At 41.7% G+C, this 14,037-nt stretch overlaps 1 protein-coding gene across 2 annotated transcripts; it reads left to right on the forward strand.

The window, feature by feature from the left end:
- Positions 1-1,610: 1,610 nt before the first annotated feature.
- fhl1a (four and a half LIM domains 1a) lies at positions 1,611-13,835 on the forward strand. 2 transcript variants are annotated; one of them, XM_071518201.1, is made up of 6 exons: positions 1,611-1,752; positions 10,196-10,377; positions 10,940-11,117; positions 11,514-11,683; positions 11,894-12,080; positions 12,911-13,835. In XM_071518201.1, exons 2-6 carry the CDS (start codon positions 10,222-10,224, stop codon positions 13,063-13,065), a joined length of 846 nt encoding a protein of 281 aa, XP_071374302.1. In that variant the 5' UTR covers positions 1,611-1,752; positions 10,196-10,221; the 3' UTR covers positions 13,066-13,835. The 2 variants fall into 2 exon arrangements, with proteins under 2 accessions (XP_071374302.1, XP_071374301.1); XM_071518200.1 differs by lacking the exon at positions 1,611-1,752 and adding an exon at positions 7,261-7,398.
- The last annotated feature ends 202 nt before the right edge of the window (positions 13,836-14,037 follow it).

Raw genomic sequence — 14,037 nt, forward strand, 5'->3', positions numbered from 1 at the left:
TACTGTTACTTTCTTCAAGAAAAGTCTTAAAATATGTTACATTGCATTGAAACAAGCAAAGATTCTCTCAACCCACTGGCAGATTATTTCACTCGTTTAAAGAAAAATAAGACTAAATACATGATGAAGCCACTTCTCAGGATGGTCATTTTATGCCGTGAACCCGCTGTAGCATTTGAACTTTCCACTGACTTGTTCAGTGGGTCTCTCTCGTTTGACTGGTGAGATGCTGCCTTCAACTACAAATATGACCGGCCATCATTGTTGCAAATGTGGACCATGAAACACCTCCAGCCCATTGTCCCTAACAGACAGTGAAGGGTCTGTCCACAAACATGTGGGTCTCGTCAACAGCACCTCATGTAATTACACATACCAGTAGAGCAGTGTGTGTTTACAGTCATTTAATGGGCTACCAAGTGCTTGTTTATAAGATGTTTAGTGGTATAAACATTCATTCATACCTACGGCTTAGGGATGAAGAGATGATGGGGTGACAATAGTGATGCTGATGCTGATGATGATATGGTTGATATTTTATGAGTGACTTGATTACTTGTATTTTGCTGCCCTGATTATATTATTTTAGTATTTACTTTGTTGGTAAACCTGGTTGTATCCACTGGGTCATTGCAAAGCATTTTTGTGTTTTAGTATTTTTGTATTCTGATGTCTATTTTTTGTCTTAATTATGACCTTTTGCATAGAGAGAGAGAGAGAGAGAGAGAGAAACTGCAGCAGCATGCAGCATGCAGCTCAGTCACTTTCCTCTGCAGGATAATTGAGCTACATTTCAGCATAAGCAGACATATTTGGGCCTGATGTTTGGGAAACCCAGACACCCATAAAACACAACAGACGTGACCTTAAGTGCACCCTCTACTCCTCCTCACTGAGTGCAAACAAATATATCTTCACCCTTACTTTTTTTTTTTTCTTTTGAAAGATTTACGTAGCCTATCCAAGGAGATGAGTAGGCAAGACAAAAAAGGCAATGTTATGAAACCGTAGTTCAGTTCAGGATTGCATTTACTTCAATGGATGATGAAATTATTGTAATTATTCGTTGAAATGAAAGAAGGGGTTTCGGGATTGCCTATCCATGCTGTAGCTATAACAGGAACACCTTGCGGGTATTTCATCAACGATTTGCAGTGGATAAAGTTTGAGGGTTAAATTTACGGACTGCAAGTATTTACTTTGGGTTTAGAATGAGTCATCTTGATGTAATTCCTCTTTGTACGCGATATTCATTACCAAAGAAGGAGGCGAGTGAGGACAAAATACAGAACACTTGATGCGGATGAGATGCGTGTCAAGTTAAGACAGTCCCTCATTTTAAAGCATAATGTTGAAACGTTGCCAAGGGATAATTGATATCATAAATGGAGAGTCCTGCACAGCAAACTCACATCGCCAGACCTGCCTCTCACACAAAGGCAATTGTATACAGCAGCGACTCAGACCTGCTCGTTGATGCTGAAAAGTTATGGCTTAATTTGCTTTATAACTCCATTTGCCTCACTGCAGGGCCAATGAGAACTTCACCGAGACAGCTTGTAAATTCCTGGTTGAGGTCATTGTTTATGTGAGCTTACAGAGGTTTGGATCACATCCTGCAGTGTTTTTTTTTCTTTGCTCCCTCTGTATTTTAAGCAGCGTCGACTCCGCAGCTATTACCTCTTGGCCAAATCCACCGGACGCGCTAGCTGGTGTCGAGTGAAAGGCGCTCATCTTTTACGCTTTGGAGAGGTGAGTCCAAACCACAGATGAATTGTAATCAGCAGCCAGGCAGCAGGTGACTTCAGGTGATCTGCATCAGGGAGCGCAAGGGATAACGTTTACCACAGAGCAATTCGTTTTCAGTTGAATTTAAGTACAGTTAACTTCAATGCGTAATTGCAGGTGTCGCTTCTTATTGAATGACTGGCAGGTTTCGGTATAATGCGTATTGCGTTTCACAGAGGACTCATATTGAAATGTGTGTGACAAAATGATGTCTGTGAAGTGACTTGACTTTGACAATAGTTTTGGACATGAAGCCAGTGCACAGCACAACAGGTGATCTGTAATTTCCACTGCAATGAAAAGTATTTTTGTATATCTATCTGTCTATTTATCTATCTATCTATCTATCTATCTTCCCATCTATTCTTTTTTTTTTAAACACTTCTATCAGTGACTTTGGTGGTTCTCATTCCACGGGAGAATATTTCCTTTAAAAGGCCTGGAAAACAACCAGTGCATTCTTGATTCAGGAGCACATGACAACAAGAATCCATTCATTCATTCATCACTCTTACAGTGAAAATATTTTCCTCACTGAGGACTTCTAATATTGAAATGAGTGTGACTAATGTCTGTGAATTGACTTTACTCTGTAATTTCCACTGCATTAGAAAGTATTTTGGAATATCTATCTATCTATCTATCTATCTATCTATCTATCTATCTATCTATCTATCTATCTATCATACCTAGACATCAACATTGATCATATTCAACAGTGACGCTGCCTCTTCCCAAGTGCCAACACAGTGTCCACTGTTGCCTTTGTCTGGTTTAAAACTATTAAAACATGCAGCAGATTACCGTCTCCTCTCTGCTGGTTTGGGCAGCTGCCAAGCCAAGTGCATGATGTCATATAAGAGACCTGGAGATTACAGTTGTTACTCTGGCACAGTGGACCTCCTTGTGGTTCCAGTATGACTTCACCATTTTAGGCCATAAAAACCATAAAAAGCTTGTACTTGACTGTGTATTATGTTCACAACCCACTTTTCAACTTTGAAAGACTTGTGCTATTCTTAGGCTTGAATAAAATCTTGTTTTTGCAACAAATTATAAATCTTTTTGGCTTACTACCGATCTTAATTGTTTATATGACAACTTTATCAAGCCATATTATGTAAAATCAGCACAAAAGCAATGCACTACTGCGACAGCACAGTTGTGGATTATTTAATTTATTAAGCGTTATATATGCAGTGTATAATTAAATTATACCAGTCTTCAGTGAATGCCTGTGAGGTCTAGTGTCCATCAGGCCCTGAGACAGCAGGACAAACCTTGGTGCCAGCAGTTCATTCAAGCAGAGAAGTGTTTTTGTTGGGAAGACTATTTCATTATTTCCTTCAAGCTTGCAAATGGAGCAAATCTCCAAGTGGGAGGGAGAGAGAGAGAGAGAGAGAGAGAGAGAGGAGAAAGAAGGAGGGGGAACACATAAAGAGGGTGTGTGCCTGAGTGTAGAAGACTAAGTTCATGAAGCCCATGAAACAGCGCGGCCACAGCCCCTCGCTACCCCTAAATAGGCAATGCTGGGTGGCTGCCTGTCCGTCTGTGTGGCCGTCCTCACCCTGTCCCTCTTCAGCCAGAGAAATGCCTCAACTGAACCGCACATGATTACTTTGCGAATAAAAGAGGGAGAAAGAGAGAAAAGAGGACAGACAGAGAGTGTGTGTGTGTGTGTGTGTGTGTGAGAGAGAGAGAGCAAAGAAGAAAATGAAAGAGACTGAGAGGGATGGATGCATGTGAGGATGTTCAGTCGCCTGGGGATGCGAGTGGATGAACAAGCCAGTGTGTCATGTGTTCATGATTGTGTGTGTGTGTGTGTGTGTATGCTTGTATGAAAGATAAAAAAGAGCTTTGTTACCTCTTTATTTTACAGGAATAAGGCCAAAATTTTCTGTTATGATCAGACTAGCCAGTGCAGTAAAAAGAGAGGCATGAGTCATGTGAGACCAATGAGAGCTGAAGTGTTCGCTGGCCCACAGTGGAGGCTTTATCTGAGGGTGTGTGTGTGTGTGTGTGTGTGTGTGTGAGAGAGAGAGAGAGAGAGGGTTTGTGAGTGCCGAATGGAAAAACACACCTAATCTTTCCTTTCAGCTAGACCCTCCACCGCTGCCCTTTACTGTAGACGTGCGTGTGTGCGTGTGCGTGTGCGTGTGTGTGTGTGTATGTTAGCAACACTTCCATCCAAGCTATGTCCGGTGGATAGGAGTGTTGCTGTGCTGATAGAGCCTCCCTTGTGGCCTTTTGTCCAGCCAGAAATCTTTGACCTCAGTGTGTCTGGGTCTCTCAACCACACCCTGACTTATTTAGCCGCTTGGTAACTTTCTGTTGGTGTTGAAATCCAGCTCAGTGTGAGAGAGTGTGTCTGTCAAGCTGTCTTTTCTCTGTGTTTATGTCTGTCAGAGTGTGTGTGCTCGGTGAGTCACTGCTGCATTTCTGTCCCCCAGGAACAGAGGGTGAGTCAGAGCGATGTGCTGGTCAAGAGGTCATGTTGAGGATGAGGTCTCAGATACTCAGACTGGCCTTTTGTTGTTGGTCTGCTCTGTCGTTACAGTAGAGAGAGGGTGGGTTAGAAAGGTGATAGGACTGTAGCCAACTGGGGACACCTCACAGAAGGTAAATTTCACGTTGGGATGTGTTTGTGAAAATGTATCACAAATATATTTAATATACTATACCACTACTGTATCTATTTTCTTATTTTGGATAAGACAATTAAAAAACCTTTATGCTCTTTTATATCAAAATGTCAGATGGCAATTTAGTCACAATGCACTTCTTAATTAAACACGATTCTCTCTTACTTGGAAAAAGATAATTATAGCATTTTGTTTATTGTTCCTGATGACAAAGTTATTTCTGGCCTTGGAGACGGCAGGTGGGGAGATGAGTGCTGCATTCCAGCCTTATTATCTCTCATGGACAGCAGACGCTGGTTAGAGTTAATTTCAGAACCAGATGGACTACTGTTAAAATGCAGCACGTAATATGAACCTTCATATCTGTGTGTTTACATGCTGGTCAGGAAATCAAACCAGGAAGACAAACGAAACAAACATGCCCTGCAGCTTAGAAAACTTAATTTAAACAGGTGTTAGTTATGATGGTTAGCCTGGCTGTTAGTCTGACATGTTATAAATGTGGATGTGTATAAAACTATTTTCTTACCATTTACTGACATAAAACTTGATTTTTCTGCCATGTTGAGAAGGTTCAAGGTTGTTGTTGCATCAAAACTCGGAAGCAAAATTTTCCTTGACTTTCCGACTCCATCACCTGACTTTGAAACTTCCAAGTGGGAAATTATTTTTTCTGATATATCCGATAGCACATAAATGCAGCGCAAGAACACATAACCACACAACCTTTCAGAAGTACATCCTAATAGGACACACACACATACATACACACACACACACACACACAGTCACATATCATCCTCATCATCATTTTTTCATTCATCATCATCATGGTCATCATCATCATTCCCTCAGTCAGCTATGACTTCAGAATATTTTGTCCCCCGTTCGTTCCTCTGCCTCACCTCTGAGTGTCAAAAGCCAGACTGGCTCAGTCCAGTGTAGCAATGAACAGATTATCAGGACTGATGAAAGATAAAATCCGTGGGCAGATTTACTCAACACTGCAGCTGATGGGACTAGAGAGAAATATGTAGTGGGGAGGATGAAGACAGGAAGAGTGAGGGAAGCAGTAATGGAGGGAGAGAGGAGATGAGGGGGGAAATATCCGATGAGGGAGGAACAGATTCGAAACAAGAACAATTCATCATCAGAGGAGAATGGATTTTGTGATGTAGGACGGGACCGGACAGGACATCTACCCAGGAGGTTTTTGTAGAGAGGGAGTCGTGGCGCCTTCCTGACCATTCATTTGTCTTTGTGGGTTTAGTATAACTGAGTGACAGATTATAAAAGTGGACAAACATAATGTCCTGTCCTACGGTAATGGACCAAATCAAATCTGCAATTACAACCAGATGCCCTTAAACAATCAAGCGCCCACACACACACACACACACACACACACTGCGTACAGACACAATTTTGTGCCCACTCCACTTGTTTACTTACTTAAGTTTACTTACTTAAGTCTTATATATGTTGTTATTCAGCTTAGTAAAGAAGTGAGTCTTGCCAGAATCCTTAGAACAGGAAAACACTGTGGACGACGGTTCCTAACCGAGGTCATTGGCTTTGTGATGTGAGTCTAATTAGCTCATTCACATAATTGCCCGTCTTATGAGCCTCTTAGTTTCCACTCATTGCCATGATGAGCCTATATTTCTCTATTTGAGCTGGCCTGACTTTAAAGGGACAAACCAGAGTTAGAGTGCAGTGCCATCTGTGGCACCACTTTTGCTCTACTGCAGACTAGATAATGATGATGTTGATGATTATTATTAGTTTTAGTACTAGCAGCAGTTGAAGAAGTAGTTGTAATATTTTGTTGACCAAATACAATGATACAATACAATAATTTCATCCTCAAATCGACTGTTTTGTTTATATTTACATTGCTTTTAAACAGTGAAGCAAAAAAGTTATAGTAGGATCTGAAACTTCCAAAGAAATTATTTCCCATCATGAAGTTCTACCCTTTGAAAAATTAAGTGTATTTACCTAAAATATAAACATTAAAGATATGAAAGATAGATAGATAGATAGATAGATAGATAGATAGATAGATAGATAGATAGATAGATAGATAGATAGATAGATAGGCCTTTTAAAGTAAATATTCTCTCTTGGAATAAGAATCCCTACGGTCACAGGGAGAAGTTGTATTTAGAAAAATAAAAACAAAATGTGCATTTTTTTTTTCTCTCATATTCTTAAATGTCGGCCTTTTATTAATTCAAGCCAAGCCCTTCATCACAAGCCTGTCTCAGATGTCTGAATAAGCTTTAAAACCTGTCTTGGCCCACTTTAGAGAATAGTTTTCAGCATACACCACGTTATGTGAATGCTGACGCATACTTATGCATGTACACACACACACACACACACACACACACACACACACACATACGGCTGTCATGATATAGGAAGTGATCCTCATCGCTCGCCGCTTCACTTTGTCTCTCCTCAACTCACTCAATAATATCAGCTTGCTTCTTCTGTGAGTCATCCCTTTGAGTTACAATGTTAAGTGAACCAACATGTCAACTCAACATGCTCTGAACACCATAACAAAACATTTGTTGATGGGGCAGTGGGAGTATCTGTTATCCCTCGTGGCTATCATTCAAAACCCTCAGACTGTTCTTTTTTTTTTTTACCTTCTGATGTTACAGCAATGGAATCCAATCTCTATCACTTAATCTATCCCCTCTGCATTATACTCTCTCTCTCTCATCCACCCTATTCTCTAATGCATTCCCTAAAAAGGACAACGAGGGCTGAAGGTTGGGTGGGTCGGGGATGTGTGGGTCAGAGAGGGGTATATACAGCCCCCCATATCTTAATGGGGTGGTCAACGGTTTGACCCTCTGTGGATGCTACTCTCTCCTCCTGTCCCTGTTTTGCCTTTCTTTTCTCTGCTGTTGCTCCTGACTGGAATCAAACATGACTTTCTACAAACACTCAGGTAAAGAAAGAAAACGCTGGTGTTAGCATCCAATCAGACATATTAAGAAAGTTATTGAATGGGTTACATTATAAATTTGAAACCTGTGTACTGCTTGCACTCCTCTAATGCAAGTTTAGGCATGACTGGTTTCGATTTGGAAGTTTAGTTTGCATTGTAGTTTGCTCAAGACTCAATGGATTCAAATGATGTTTAATGTGTGTAAACATATCCTTCCTGACAAAAGAAATGGTGGAAAAGCTTGACTGAAGTAAAAAAAAAACTAGGAAAAGGGATGGGAAAGAAATTGCTCAAGTATTCAGAATTTTCCTCCATGATATTGTTTTGATGCATTGATATAAATTTCAATATTTCTATTTGCATACCACATACTGATTTTTTTTTTATCAGATGTCTTTTATAATGAAAAGAGGTCCTTGAGGGAGTGCTTGACATTTGCAGAAGGCCTAATAATTCACTGACAGCTTATTTACTCATGTCCAGTATGACTCATTTTATTACTAGTAAGGATAATTTTATCTTTTCACCAGGGTCAAATGAAGGAAAGGGAAATAATAATGATTTGTGATTATATGGAAGCATCAAAAATAATACTGAAATATCATCCCTTGGTGGCATAAGGCACAAGAAGAGCATGTTCCAGAGTTTGCATTGTATTGTTTATATTGTATTGTAATGTATTGAATTATTTTTTTCTGGACTGAGGTGATTTGATTGTGTTAAAAGGAATTGTTTTTGTAGTAGGCCTACTTTCAGTGGACTACAGCATCATTTACCAAAGAGGCTAAGAACAGAAGTCTACACATTGTGGTAGCTATGTAGCTGCTGTTTTGGCTGATATATTGGTCGGGTTTTCTGTCTTTGATCTATTCTATCCAGTCCATCCAGTCTATCCCTCGCACCAGTCTGACTCATCGCTCTAAGTGGTCTCACTCTGACCTTTCTTGTTTAAGAGGACTCCTCCCCAAAGGGACCACAATGGTACGCTCCAGCCCTCCTGAGCTGAGTGACGGTGCATGTCACGGCTGCTTTTGAAGGGGGCAGCTGTCAGACTGTTTGTAAGAAAGATTAGAGCTAAAGTACTGGGCACTCGCATCAGGCACATCTCAGCTGAGACCACAATGGCCGCATAGTCCCAAAAGTCACGACTCTGCACCCCTCGCCATTTGTCCTCTCTGGAAGGTCAGTGTACTTAAAATAGGGAAATCCGGGTTTAAAATAGATCTTTGGTCTGGCTGGCCTCAGTAATGATACCTGAGTCCAGTATTTGAGATTGGACAAGTTTGATTGCGTTGGACCCAGTTGGTTTTGAAGTGAGTGGGTGGGGGTGGGGTGGGTCATCTGGGCTCAGTCCTCAGTCCGCTCTTTATCCCCGTGGCACAGCTGCAGAAAGTCCTCTCACTCCACTCTGCTCCAAATGCTCTTCCATCTATCCATCCACACACACCAGGGGCACATACCACGCTCCCCGAGGCTCATCTCCCTCACACGGCTGTTTACCACATCCCACTTCAATAGCTGCAATCCCCTTTCATAAATATTTCCCTTGTTCCTATGGCAACCCGGGACGAAATGCCATTCCATCGAGCGTTTCCTCCTCCATCGCGCTCGTTGTACTGAACTGGATTAAGGTTCTAAGACCTTACAATGATATCTGTCGCGTCGAATAAATCACTTCAGCTGAAGTTCACGCACTGTTCGGCTGACCTCCCTGACATGCAGTGAGAGACCGGGCCTAAGCTTCGGCAGCAAGAGTTGTCAATGATGCTTAAGGCGTTTAGGCCGCGTTTAGTATGCATGTAATACATACGATCATCTCAGGAAGCTTCTCCGTCTTGTCCCCTGTCTCCACAGGTTGTGATGGGAACACAGGAATGTTGATGACTGAAGTAGCACGGCAACGTGGTTTACAGTGTGGACAGACACTAACGGCCAATAAAATGACCTGGCCAAAATGCAGACAAAAGAGAGGGTGGGGGTTGGAGGGTGTGAGCCAGACCTTCTAAAAATATGACCTCAACTTTCCAGTGAGAGCTTGATAAGGTGGCCGCTGTGAGCAGAGTCCAACACAATGTGACCACAGGGCATGAAGCAGCCAGACAACAGACATCTGCGGGCCGTTTTTTAACCTCGGACATTCCACACACTTGCCTCATCTCCTCGGTATGCTGCTGTTAACCCTGGATCATGCTGAGTCTTATTAGAGGGAAAACACTGGGGGACATGTAAAAATGTACTTCCTCCTTTGCAGACTCTAGACACCTTCAAGATAGATTTGTTTCATGCTGTAAGGTACAGAAGTCAGATGTACAGCCAGTGAGAGCCTCTGACATTATTCTGTTAGTTAACAAACTCAAATGATTAAATGTGTCAGGAATTGTTTCAAAATAGGACCTTCTAGTTCTGCCTCATGTAGTTCAGCAAGTCTTGGGTGTGATAACAAAGGCAACACTGCCTCCATGTGGTGTTTAACGAATAACATCCAGCTGTGTAGAGAGACTAGAGCAGTGGTTCCCAACCCAGTCCTCAAGGACCCCCTGTCCTGCAAGTTTTTATTCCATCTTTACTCTTGCACACCTGATCCCACTGGGGCCTACACACTTTCATGCTGCTCTGTTCAGGTAGATCTGTCTCTACCAATCAGCATTAAGACCTTAACTGGATCAGGTGCGCAAGAGTAGAGCTGGAACCAATACTTGCAGGAAAAGGGGTCCTTGAGGACTGGGTTGGGAAACACTGGACTAGAGGATCCTTAATGTCACTGACAGTAACAGAGAGCCTCTTGTGTTTTTCTCAGGTCCCAGGAGTTATCTCACCTCCACCATGACTGACCGCTTTGACTGCTACTACTGCCGTGACAACCTGCATGGGAAGAAGTATGTGAAGAAGGATGAGAAGCACGTGTGCACCAAGTGCTTCGATAAGCTCTGTGCCAATACCTGTGCCGAGTGCCGACGCCCCATTGGTGCTGACGCCAAGGTTAAAGCACAGTGTGTCTTGAGAGTGTGAGTGAGTGAAAGAATGAGTGAAAGTGAGTAAGAGAGAGGGAAAGATAGATTATGAATAAATACAGAGATAACAAGAGTAAGTTAAAGAAAGAGAGAAAGTGATGATATATTTGTGTTTTCATCACTCATCTCTTATCCCTTCAAAGTGTTCTCAGACTTCAGCTGCATTACTCACATTAAAGCCGGCGTTACGTATCTGTCCGTCCTCCATGAGGGGCCCCTGCTTCAAAAAACACAGTCTCACCACTCAGTCACACACAGTTACATTTGTGAGAATGATGTGCAATTACTTCTAATGGGGTTTAAGTACTTTATATCGCATTTCCCCCATCTAAGTCCCCTAACTCCTTCATGGCCCACCACGTCCCACTTCACTTGATCTCCACTTTAATGCCTACCAGATGGAGGTGTTCTGTATTTTGGCCCCGAGCCTCAGTCCACATGATGAGTAAACAAACCCCAGTTTAATGAGGCCTACATGAAGACTTAGCGAGGGCACCTCTCTTCACCCTCTGACTCCTCTCTGTGTTCAGGAGCTGCATCACAAGAACCGCTACTGGCATGAGGACTGTTTCCGCTGTGCCAAGTGCTATAAGCCGCTGGCAAGTGAGCCGTTCAGCGCCCGGGACGATGGCAAGATCATGTGCGGCAAGTGTGGCTCCCGTGAGGATGGCAACCGGTGCCAGGGCTGCTACAAGGTGGTCATGCCAGGTGGGTTTGCTCTTGAGGCGATTCGTTTTTTCAGAGACTTTGGAACGACCCGCCCGAGGCGCTTGGGCTGGCTAAATCTGTATCATCTTTTAAATCCTATCCTAAAACTCACTTTTATAGACTTGCTTTAATGTAATGACCTTTTGTTATTGTTTTTGACCTCCCTTTTATGACTCTTGCTTTGATATTATATTTCTTACCATGCTTTTATTGCTTTGCTGTTTATTTTTTTATCCTTGCTTTCACTAGAAGTCCTAGGATAGTTGACATTTGTTTGGGTGCCACCCAATATCCAATTGATATTTAATCCAATCCAATTGGTTGGTTTGGTGGCGTCCAATCCAATACACAGCAACATATGGGAAACAAAGATGTTTGTTGCCATTTGTCTCTCAGGATCCCAGAATGTGGAGTACAAGAACAAGGTGTGGCATGAGGAATGCTTCACCTGCTTTGAATGCAAGCAGCCAATCCGCACACAGAGCTTCCTGACCAAGGGTGATGACATCTACTGCGCTCCCTGCCATGACAAGAAGTTTGCCAAGAAGTGCTTCCACTGCAAGCAGGTACAAACACTGACTGCAATATTATAATTATTCATGTATCATTTTATTGTATTTATTGCATTTGTAGATAGATTTGAATAACTGCTTCTTGCTGGGAATCTGCGACTGCAAACTCTTTAACAGATGAAAATAATAAACCGTTTGCTATGAGCATGGATGACCAACCCATACTGTTTGAGATCATGATGAGTGTGTCCTCTCTGCTCTCAGGCCATCACCTCTGGAGGGATCAGCTACCAGGACCAGCCCTGGCACTCCGAGTGCTTTGTGTGCCGTACCTGCCGTAAGCCGTTGGCCGGAGCTCGCTTCACCTCCCATGAGACCGACGTCTACTGCGTGGACTGCTACAAGACTGATGTGGCCAAGAAGTGCCATGGCTGCAAGAACCCCATCACAGGTTAGGACCAGTAGGCACAGATAATCTTGTGTATACTTGTGCAAATACACACCAGGATCTTAAATGTTCACTGGTTTATTGAGATGAAATATGTGCTAGGAAAAACACCATTTAAAAAGTGAATCGTGATGAAACTTGCATTTCTGGGTTCATTTTGTTGTTTGGTAAGGCATTTTTCTTCTTCCCAATGCAGCCACAGGACATATTTTGAGTGAGGGACGTGACTCTTGCTCCACTATTACCATTGCTTTCTCTATTTTCATGTATAACCCACAGCTGAATGCAAAGGCATTATGGGAAATATAGATATTCACTAACTGAAGTAAACTAGACGAGGCAAGTTGAGGGAAAATGGGTACACCAAAAAAAAAGCAAATTACAACACTTCATCACAAAATAACTCCTGGAATGCACTGAACATCATAAATTGATCACATCTGTGTAAAGTATGAGAGGGTGGATTTTTCTTGTAAGCGGGATAACTGAAATATATCCAGACCTGTTATAATTAGCATTTATAAATACTTTTATTTTAGACTACTAAAGCGGGCAAAATCAGGACAGTTTAAATTGTCTTTTAAAAGTATTTCAAAGACAATTTAGCATACTTTTTCTGTGATTGACAACATACCAAAGCCAACACTATCTGAACTGTCCTGATGCGGTAGAGCCCAAAAATCTGTACTTGATGTTAACACAAATGTCAGGAAGTTTCTTTTTGGCAACACTATTTGACAGAGGTCTGGATATAGCTGCTGATAACCATAAGGATCATTAGCTCTGTTGTGCTGCTGACTGACAGATGTCCCCTCCTGTCTCTGGCAATGCAGGGTTTGGCCACGGCACCAACGTGGTGAACTACGAGGGATACTCCTGGCATGAGTACTGCTTCAACTGCAAGAAGTGCAGCCTCTCCCTGGCCAACAAGCGCTTTGTCATCAACGGAGATCACATCTACTGCCCCGACTGCGCCAAGAAGGTGTGAAGTGCACAATCTGCAGTGCAGAGGATCATTATCTAAAGTGGAATTGCACTAAAACTGACTTTTAGACTCTTCTTCTGCAAAAACAATACACATTTTCCTAAAGTTTTACAAGCTATTTTTGATTGAGTGGGGAATTTATGAGACTTCAAAAATCAAATAAAATGCAATTTATTGAATTTTACAACTGAAATTAAAAAAAAAAGTCTACTTAAGTAAATTTTGACAAAATGTTATATTTGCAAAATAAGTCAATTTTGGTGGATCTCCCCTTTACACCTATTGGGGTGAGAGAGGTGTTAGTGCAAATTGAGGTTATTCCAACTAATTAAGCAATAGTTTGAATCATTTAGCTACATGTATGTAAATGCAGCTTGTTTCAGGTTCATGGTTGGATACTAACATGCCAACAGACTGTATTTTGTGGGGTTGTGATATGCAATATTAACCTCTTCTAATCCATAATTCTGTGCAGCCATATAAGGCAAAGCCCTTTTCAGTGCCTTACTGGAATCGTTCAAAGAGAATAATGTGCTTTTTACATACGTACTGCTGCTCATACATACAAGCTTTGATAAATAATCTAATATGTCTGAATGTTTGAACAGATTGCTATGAGAATTTTAAAAATGTTCAGAGCACAGATTTAAAGAGACAAATTGAGTCTTTGTAGATTGAAACTGATGCTGAAATATATACTACTCATGTATTCAAGGCTTTTTGGCGTGAACTGACAGAATGCAAAACATGAATAAAGGAAGTAGTGATCTGAAGCGTCTTCTTTGTATTTCTCTGGTAGCAAAAAATAAAGACAGATAGCAAAACAATGTTTTTGCAAGACTTTATTGTTTAACAGTTTGTATCATCTCAGTACACTTTAGATATATTTACAAATATAATTTGAGGACAGGGCTTTGTTAGGTTTGAAAATCCTCCAGGGAGAAATATTCATATTCACAAAGTTGCCCTGGTCGG

The sequence above is a fragment of the Centroberyx affinis genome, unplaced genomic scaffold, assembly GCF_046629955.1.
Source record: "Centroberyx affinis isolate AG114_WGS23_722 - 3 ecotype Tasmania unplaced genomic scaffold, CSIRO-AGI_Caff_v1 ptg000557l_1, whole genome shotgun sequence".
Classification (NCBI taxonomy): Eukaryota; Metazoa; Chordata; class Actinopteri; order Beryciformes; family Berycidae; genus Centroberyx; species Centroberyx affinis.